General features: G+C 42.9%; 1 protein-coding gene across 1 annotated transcript; it reads right to left on the bottom strand.

Annotated features, from left to right (window-relative positions):
- Window positions 1–4004: 4004 nt before the first annotated feature.
- On the bottom strand, window positions 4005–5407 carry LOC139447194 (ankyrin repeat domain-containing protein 1-like). The gene is made up of 2 exons (XM_071228410.1): window positions 5347–5407; window positions 4005–4384 (listed from the first exon to the last, which is right to left on the bottom strand). Exons 1-2 carry the CDS (start codon window positions 5405–5407, stop codon window positions 4005–4007), a joined length of 441 nt encoding a protein of 146 aa, XP_071084511.1.
- Window positions 5408–10318: the final 4911 nt, after the last annotated feature.

Genomic DNA, 10318 nt, shown 5'->3' with positions numbered 1-10318 from the left:
CGTCCAAGATTATTGCACTTATATAGCGACGTGCATGCTCGTGTGTGTGTTTGTGTGGCTGCTTGTACTAGTCCGGACTGATGCCGATTTAAAGTGCTAGTTCACTGAGATACCATGCCGCAGTTTAACATGAATACCCCACTCAGACACAGTATACTGACTCCGAGACGACCAGTCCTTGTTTTAGCCCCTTAATGTCGAGCGCCAGACAGGGTAACAACAAGTACCATCTTCAAACGTCTTTTGGCATGCCGCGGCCGGGGATCGAAACCCGGACCTTCCGCTCACCATAGCACTACAGCATTGTTATGTTTTGCTCTTATCCGGCTGCAACGTGATGTTATGTCTCTGCATTTGCACAAAGGGTAGAACACGACCTCAAACGTTGTCGTCCCGGAAGGATACATCATTCAAATTGTCATTAACAGTAATGATATGTGTTCTCCAAAGAGTTGTGATGCCACGCTATACCATTACACTACCAGCCCTAAACTGACGACGTTGAGTGACGTAAGTGTCGCTAAAACGTGCTCATCTGGGCATATAGACCCCTGCACTACCATCAGAGCTGTCCAAAACGGCGACACATCTGTGAACAGTATACTTTACCAGTCTTGTCTACTGAACCTCAGAGACCCGTGCCAAAGATGACAATGTTAATGAAATCTGTGAGAAACCTGGATCCTTGAACGCCAACCTTCACAGCGCTAGACAGAAATCTGTTGAATCATGTATATCTTGTTTGGCACGAAGAATAATTTAATTGAAACAAATACTTATGGGACCAAACCAAGTGTAAGCCAAATAAATAAGGATCACAAAGGTGTATTTTGGCAGGGACTATCACCTCGTTACAAGGATGTGTCTGCCTTCAACATGAAACCACACAGAACACTGATGAATTCACCCATGCTCCCAGACGCAATGAGACAGTGGGATGCCGAATTGTCGATGAGAGCTACTGTGCTAAATGAAACTTCTGACATTAAGGAACGAAAAGGAATGGTTAAAATACGTTCTGCTGACGTCAACTCTTTAAAGAAATGGGTGAACCAATCGTGCCACTTCAAGTGGACTTGTGTGCCACCAGGTAAAGCGAACTAAGCCAGGACAATCGAGGACATAGAGAACCAAAGGATCCCAAGGATTCTAAGCATAAAATGAAAGAATGTTCACAGACCACCTCACAGGAGATATTATAAAGAAATCCACACACACTGAGAGAGGTAGCTGCGTGGAGGATGTGTGACACTACAGGGGAGACAACCAGTGCATGTAGCGACGGTATGGAGGATGTGTGACACTACAGGGAAGACAACCAGTGCATGTAGTGACGGCGTGGAGGATGTGTTACACTACAGGGGAGACAACCAGTGCATGTAGCGACGGTATGGAGGATGTGTTACACTACAGGGGAGACAACCAGTGCATGTAGTAACGGCATGGATGATGTGGTACACCACAGGGGAAACAACCAGTGCATGTAGTAACGGCATGGATGATGTGGTACACTACAGGGGAGACAACCAGTGCATGTAGTAACGGCATGGATGATGTGGTACACCACAGGGGAGACAACCAGTGCATGTAGTGACGGTATGGAGGATGTGTTACAGTACAGGAGAGACAACCAGTGCATGTAGTGACGGCGTGGAGGATGTGTTACAGTACAGGGGAGACAACCAGTGCATGTAGAGACGCTGTGGAGGATGTGTTACAGTACAGGGGAGACAACCAGTGCATGTAGTGACGGTATGGAGGATGTGGTACACCACAGGGGAGACAACCAGTGCATGTAGTGACGGCGTGGAGGATGTGATACACTACAGGGGAGACAACCAGTGCATGTAGTGACGGCGTGGAGGATGTGTGACACTAAAGGGGAGACAACCAGTGCATGTAGTGACGGCGTGGAGGATGTGTTACACTACAGGGGAGACAACCAGTGCATGTAGTGACGGCGTGGAGGATGTGGTACAGTACAGGGGAGACAACCAGTGCATGTAGTGACGGCGTGGAGGATGTGTGACACTACAGGGGAGACAACCAGTGCATGTAGTGACGGCGTGGAAGATGTGTTACAGTACAGGGGAGACAACCAGTGCATGTAGTGATGGCGTGGAGGATGTGGTACAGTACAGGGGAGACAACCAGTGCATGTAGTGACGGTATGGATGATGTGGTACACCACAGGGGAGACAACCAGTGCATGTAGTAACGGCATGGATGATGTGGTACACCACAGGGGAGACAACCAGTGCATGTAGTGACGGTATGGATGATGTGGTACACCACAGGGGAGACAACCAGTGCATGTAGTAACGGCATGGATGATGTGGTACACCACAGGGGAGACAACCAGTGCATGTAGTAACGGTATGGATGATGTGGTACACCACAGGGGAGACAACCAGTGCATGTAGTAACGGTATGGAGGATGTGTTAAACCACAGGGGAGACAACCAGTGCATGTAGCGACGGCATGGATGATGTGGTACACCGCAGGGGAGACAACCAGTGCATGTAGTAACGGCATGGATGATGTGGTACACCACAGGGGAGACAACCAGTGCATGTAGTAACGGTATGGAGGATGTGGTACACCACAGGGGAGACAACCAGTGCATGTAGTAACGGTATGGAGGATGTGTTAAACCACAGGGGAGACAACCAGTGCATGTAGCGACGGCATGGATGATGTGGTACACCGCAGGGGAGACAACCAGTGCATGTAGTAACGGCGTGGATGATGTGGTACACCGCAGGGGAGACAACCAGTGCATGTAGTAACGGCATGGATGATGTGGTACACCGCAGGGGAGACAACCAGTGCATGTAGTAACGGCATGGATGATGTGGTACACCGCAGGGGAGACAACCAGTGCATGTAGTAACGGCATGGATGATGTGGTACACCGCAGGGGAGACAACCAGTGCATGTAGTAACGGCATGGGTGATGTGGTACACCGCAGGGGAGACAACCAGTGCATGTAGTAACGGCATGGATGATGTGGTACACCGCAGGGGAGACAACCAGTGCATGTAGTAACGGTGTGGAGGCATCATCCGTTTCATATTTAGATCTCCTTGAACATGCTCTTTCTACTAAATATGTCAAAGATCGGCATAGGACTCTTGTTGGAAAATTGTTTGATCCGGGTTTCTACACACAAGGCCTAAGTAAAGCTTTCCAGAATGTTATGGTGGACATGTGGAGGACATTTCCAAACATGACACATCATTGACAAAAATGATGCCTGATCCAGTTCCCTGTTCTGAGCTGTACCACATGTGTTTTTTCAGGTGAACAAATGACTTGCCTTTGCATGTATCTGTGATGGGTGCCACTTATGGCGCATGATACGCTCAAAGTTTCGCGATAACGTGATATCATCACTGATTGATAGTCATTGATAAGAGATGCTTAAGCTGTAGTCGGAATCGTACTTAGAGATGCCTCTTGATTGTGGAAAGGGTTTTGTCATTTTTCGTTGCTTTACGTGGTCACTGCTGGTTACATTTCAACAATGACTGATTGTGGTACAAATGTAGAAACAGAAACCAGCATGTCTGCCCGTTATGCTTGTCCCAACAGTTCGTAAGTTCGTGGGAGATTTTTTGCCAAATGTCAAACAACGATTGGCCCAACTGAGCTAGCCTTACCGGCTAGTTCTGTCCTGTCTATCTCATCCCAAACATGTTCAATGGGGGAGAGGTCTGGAGAAATAGCCGACCACAATGTAATGCCGCCTAAAAAGACTTGTTACTACACGTATAACGTGTGGGCGGGCATTATGCTGCTGCAGCGTGACGTTACGGCGCTGCATTTGCACAAAGGGTAGAACATGATCTCCAGCGATGTCGTCCCGGTACGCCATTCAAAAGGTCAGTTACAATGGTCCGTTTACCTAATAATGGAAAGTTTCAAATAAACAAACGACAAAGTGTCTCACAATATGTCTCTCAAACACAATACACTTTCTGCACACATCCTACATTCACTTCATTGAGCGCCACAGGACACCATGAGATCAAGCACTTCATAAATTCTCCAGGCTCTCGCCCTGTCGGTTGCCGTCTCCCCCGACTTGTTCCTGGCGTTAATGTCCACGAAATTCTGTGAGAGGACAAACTTCACCGTCTCCTCATCTCCTCCCCAACAGGCATAGTGGAGGATGGTGTTACCGGCACCGTCCACCAGAGACACATCAGCTCCTTTACTCACAAGGAACTCCACTACTTCTTTGTGTCTATACCATGCTGCTGCCTGCACCGGTGTAATTCCGAATCGGTCTCTAGAGTTGAGGTCCGCCTCACCTGCTGTTACTATCCGCTTTACAACTGCCAGGTTCCCCGCCATGCAGGCTTCACGGAGAGCGGAGTCTAATACAAAGAATAATATTAATTACATGTATATTAGCATTAGATGATGCTACAACAAATATCCATTTTCCAAGTCTTTTTGCTCGCGTACAAAATGTTATTTCACAACAGAATAATACAAACCCTATGACTATTGGTGTCAGGATTGACCCCATGGCTGTAACCTCAAAACGTGAATTCCTTTCATGACGGCTTGAATCTCTTTGATAGAATGATCATGGACACAAACGTTCAGCTTTCTGAGTCTATTCTTGAGAATAGTGTGAAATGGACAGGAGTGAACAAAAATGTCTGAAACATAGCTATGTCTATTTTCTGACATGGTTATTACCCATACGGGCTAAAATAGGCAGTGTGATATCGTTTGATATTTACAAAGCGTGCAATTCGTGTGCAAAGTGTGCAATATTACTTCAATAATGTGATATTTAAAGTTTGTTTAACAGAACTATATTTTCCACGCGTAAGAACACGTTTACTGAGTAATACGGTTCGAGTGAAGTGAACAGTGTTTTGTCACACGCGGATTGATACAAAACAGCTGATTTTTGAAATATGTCTTTAATATGATTATGGGTAGTAAAAAGAGTATCCCACTCGGTACTAGCAATTACGGAAAATATGTCATTCAGAACTTAAAATATTACTTTCGCTCGTGACATATTTTTCCTTAATCACTGGTGCCTCGTGGGTTATATTATAAATATTTGAATTCAGATTTGAACCTCCTTGAGAAATTCAGTTTGGAAGAGAAATGTGAGTTTTCCAGCCTCAGTCCACCTACTTTTGGTGTCCCCCGTCATCATATTGCCAACGCATTTTACCAACTGGTATCTTCAATATTTGATGGTAATTCATAACACATGCTTATCGTATAGTACGGGCTCTGCTTTTATCAGATTGTATTTGTTATGATTGTGGAAAGTGTTGTCTCGCTTTTATTTACATAAATTCAATCTTACCTTTAGGTTTTACATTCGTTGATAGTTCAGAGAAGATTCCCTTCTTCAGATTCCTTGCCATCTTTCTTTTATAAAAACATGATAACTGTATCAATATATCATGAAAATCTCTCTAAGTTCACACTTGATGACAAAAATGAAGAAAGACGAGAATTAAGTTATACATTAAATTTGAAAGGAGCAAGTTCGCACTGAGGAATTATCATATATTGAGTACCTACAGGAAACTAAGTGATGAATTTCAAGGACTCTCAAGGCTGATAATTGGTCATCAGTAGGATGCAGGTCGCTATATTAGTAGTGAGCACTTCCTCCCCCGTTTAAAACAGGTAACTATGCTGTTTTACACTTATACACTTATATTTGCATCGTTAGCGTACTAAAAATAAAGTATATTCCTAATGGCATAGATTATGTTCATTGTTTCATATTTTACAATCGTGTAAAATACAGCAAAACTAAGTCTGTCCTTAACCTATCCATATAACACATCATCTCATCAATGCATTTGAAATATTCATTTTGGATGTCTTTGTCACCGTGATCGTCTGGTCGCTATATCTACAAAACCTTTAACTACAGATGCATTCACAGTTTCCCGGTTATAGAGCCATACCGAACTGTGTGCGTTGCATGGTTTAATATGAGAACACACATTTTGAGAATAAAGAGTACACAATACCCGCTACAGTATTTTATACAGATTATGCAAATACTGTAGCACGGCATGCCTTTACATGTTGCTTATGATCCAGTCCTCTGTCGACCCGAATTTAGGTTTATTAGATCACAAATATGTTAACATTGAAAGCTACATCCAGGTTCTGTTCATAAATTGTGAAACCCCTATAAGGGACGCAGTTTTGCAAGATTAACTGTTTGTGTGCCGACTTATACAGAAGCAGCCTTAAAATACCACAAAGTAACGTACAGGTAGGCAGAGATATAAGCTGTCCTTTTGTTACTGACAATATCATAACGTGCGCGTGGCCACTGAAGGATGTATGTTAAGGATGTATGTTAAGATTGGATCAAAACTTCTTGAACAAACTGGGTTGTCATCATTTCAGCCTCATCTGTGCTGTGGTTACAGAGAAGAAGACTTTAACGACATGCGCTCACCTGACTAGAAATTACCTTGTCTCAGTGTTTAAGTGTATGCCGGACAACATAGTTCTTCATATTGTATTTCATTTTGAATCCATCAAGGATACCCGTGGATGCCTTTCATTGTGAGTTCCTATAATTGTAACATCATCAAGGTGAGGTGAGGTGAGGTGAGGTGAGGTGAGGTGAGGTGAGGTGAGGTGAGGTGAGGTGAGGTGAGGTGAGGTGAGGTGAGGTGAGGTGAGGTGAGGTGAGGTGAGGTGAGGTGAGGTGAGGTGAGGTGAGGTGAGGTGAGGTGGTGATAAAGCTTCGTCTTAACTGATTTGGTTAACGGTTAAGTCAAGAGTGACCGTGGATAGTAACGTACATTATCGGTACAATTACGAACTTGAAGTCCCAATTTCAGAACACGACCCCAATGTTGCAGGTTACAGGTAAGGATCCAGGTACACGACTACTCTTTTTTTACACATGCCACTCAATGGGGTAAACTTCCACTAACGGTTTAGACACATACTTACAAACGGGATATGAAACTTGATACTCACATTTTGATGGACAATCTACCCTAACAGACTTCCCCTACTGCCAACAACTATAGGTATGTGTGTGATATCTAATTTTAAACTAGATATGCACGGGTTAAACCCTGATGTCGGGTTAAACCCGGATGTGTATTTATTCATGCTGGGACGCTCACAAAGGAAAGATTGTCAGTAGGGTTCTTTCAGTCCGTGTGCACACAATAGCTCTGTTGCACAGGACGCAAGGTAGTACATGCATATGCTTTACGCATTAAGTCGTACTAGACAGTGTGACATTAATCAGGCACTTCGGCGAGACATAAGATTTATATACGTTTATAATAAATTGATATGTTACCATAGTCAAGTAAGCTACATATATTTAAAAGAACTGATATATTTAAGAAGAAAAACGACAAGAAGAAGGAAGCACCACCATTGTCAGTTTGGGTTAGGCTGTTATCATGATATAGTAACACCACCACCGGTAATGTTTACCCAAAGACAATATTCCTTATCAATTATCTTCTTCTTGAATGTAAAACTCTTAAAAAGATCTGTATTAACTATGTTAAGTTGGTTGGCTGGTTGGTTTGTTGTTTAACGCCGCACTCAGCAATATTCCAGCTATATGACGGCGGTCTGTAAATAATCGAGTCTGGACCAGACAATCCAGTGATTAATGTCATGAACATCGATCCACGCAATTTGGATCGATGACATGCATCAACCAAGTCAGCGAGCCTGACCACCCGATCCCCTTAGTCGCCTTTTACGACAAGCATAGTCACCTTTTACGGCAAGCATGGGTTGCTGAAGACCTATTCTACTCCGGAATCTTCACGGGTCAACTATGTTAAGGAGATAGAGTTCCATGTACAAATTATTAGCAAACATCAGAATATGGACGATGTAACGATAGAGTGAATATCAGAAGCTCTGCAGATGTAATGTCTACTGAGCCTGCACTACAACGACCCGTTAGGCCAGCCACGTGGTCCTGTACGGTCTGTTGTAAAATTGTGGCACCTAATGTGAATGATTGTTTTTTACAAAAAGAAAAAGTATCAAGAGTTCATGTGGCTATATGTGGATAACAAAATGTCACCTTAAGTCCGTGGACTGTAGTTCAGAGATTCAGTAGCGAGTAAATCCTCCACGTGCCCGGATGATGGCGTCCGCCCTGCGTCTCATCACTCCAGTTGTCAGACAGACAGACAGAATATATTTTTTTCGTCTCTCCCAAGGTACAGATAAAAACAACATATACAACAATATATAACAGAGCCACCCCTACACATAATAGTCAGTATAAAAAAATATAATACACAATGTAATCATCCATACTATCTTTTCACACACGTACTCCTAAGGTCTAAAACATACTTGCAGGTTTTGTCAGCTTTCGTATTATTGAGGCAAGATATGAATATTTATATTTCTTCGTCAGGGGCTGTAATAAAAGCAGGATAAACCTGACAACATAATGCAAACATGTCTCTTGTTCAATGCGTGTAAAGCGGTCACTTGAGTAACACATGCATCTCATCCTCCACAGAATCCGGGCAGTTGAAACAGGTTCGTTCTTCAACCGGTTTGTGGCAGTACCGTCCCGTTTCTTTCTGGAGGGATGCTGTTCAAATCTGAACAAGGAGAGAGCTCGCCTGTGGCTTCTTTGCTGTCCTATCACATGATGCTGGCACTTACATGGTATAAGTGGAATACTGCTCAGAGAGGTGTTACACCAAACTCACGCCTCCACCCACATCATGGATGAGTAACATAATGGAATGAGTGTGCTTTGCCCTATAACATAAAGTCATCACTCTTTTCAATTACAATGTCTATAATTTGCTTCAAGTATGTCCAATAATTTTATTCGTCCAGGTCGCCAAGTGGTAGGATGATTGTAGTGTGCTTGCACATGTAGACATTACATGGCTTAATCTCCCGGAAGGGGTCTAGATTTACACTTTTTACCCTTTTTCCACTAAGCGTGGTGACCGTAGATATAGTTACACATCTATCTTTAAAGGTCATCTGCGGTTTACTGAGAAAACAATAGGTGCGGTGAAAAGGGGTTTAACCTTGCGTTCAAGATTATATGTCACCTGAGGGTTACTGGGAGTTGCTACTCAACAATGCAGTCGTGTTCATTGTATGTTCCACATACACCCCACACCTACACATACCGCACAGTCAGTCGACCAGTGAATCAAAATTCTCATCAGAATGCTATCTAGCGCAGTTACAAAGACACATTCAGGAGGATAGCGGACCCTGGGCCTGAACTGTGCTTATGGTTATGTTAATATTCTTTTCATTAATAACAACGGCAGAACCCTTTCCATATTCATGAGAAATAGTTGTTTATTGTACTATTGACATTATTTCATAAGTCCAGTGTAACATAAACAGCTTTTCGTCCACTATGGCTTGGCTCTCGTGTTTGAAGGTCTTTTCGTCAATGTAACCCAGAGATTCTAAGCATAGTATGAAAGAATGTTCACAGACCACTTCACAGGAGATATCATAAACACTTCCAAACAGACTGATAGAGGTAGCTGCCGGATGTGTATAAAAATGTAAGTGGCTTTATATTCGCTTTTTGCAGTGTGTGATCATGATCAGCTCTTTAAACAAAAAGCGAACCTTATGTCATATGACAGGACAAGCAGGTGTACATACCTTGGACACATATTCTATAACAATATAGATGTTTAACATTGTGACTGAGTCATTTCATTAATTGATTTCATTATATGAGTGTATTACCGAGCTGTAGAAGGACAATATGTGAAATCTGTCTTTTTCCCATGTTGAATTTAGATATGTTTAAGTGAGTAATACATACATTGATATGTCATGTCTTTTTTAAAAATGTACTCGTTATGATAACATTCTGTCGGGGACTTTGCACATTATGTTAGAGACCACAAATGAAATGTTCAGGTATCGAGGGGTTGAAACGGGTCTGTGATCTCGTTCAACGACCGGAACTCGACGCAGAACCGTCTAATGCCATCTTTCGTATTTACGATGACAATGGGGAAGCTCCAAGCTCGGCTAGATCTCTGGATAAGCTGTGCGTCTAGCATATTGTCATAATCAAACGTTCCTAGAGAACACACACAGGTCACTGCTTCAAACAACATCCGTCTTTATTCCATTACTGCACAAATCAAACTGTCCTAACCTACAAGAGACCACAAATGAAATTAACAGGTGTCGAATCTAAGTTTGAAACTTTTTATTGAAAACGCCGTATGTTTATATCTTGTGTGTATCTATACAATATCACATGTTATTCAAAGTTGGCTTATGATTAAAAGATAGTGTTG

This window comes from Haliotis cracherodii, unplaced genomic scaffold (genome assembly GCF_022045235.1).
Source record: "Haliotis cracherodii isolate W230 unplaced genomic scaffold, xgHalCrac1.p SCAF_7, whole genome shotgun sequence".
Lineage (NCBI taxonomy): Eukaryota > Metazoa > Mollusca > Gastropoda > Lepetellida > Haliotidae > Haliotis > Haliotis cracherodii.
The sequence above is the reverse complement of the archived record's forward strand: the minus strand, read 5'-3'. Positions and strand labels throughout refer to the sequence as shown.

What these genes read in the sequence shown, in the direction of transcription:
- LOC139447194 (XM_071228410.1), bottom strand. Translation starts at nt 5,407, where the DNA reads ATGGCAAGGAATCTGAAGAAGGGAATCTTCTCTGAACTATCAACGAAT. An exon ending in AACGAATGTAAAACCTAAAG is followed by an intron (nt 4,385 to 5,346) that starts GTAAGATTGAAT and finishes TCTTTGTATTAG; the next exon opens with ACTCCGCTCTCCGTGAAGCC.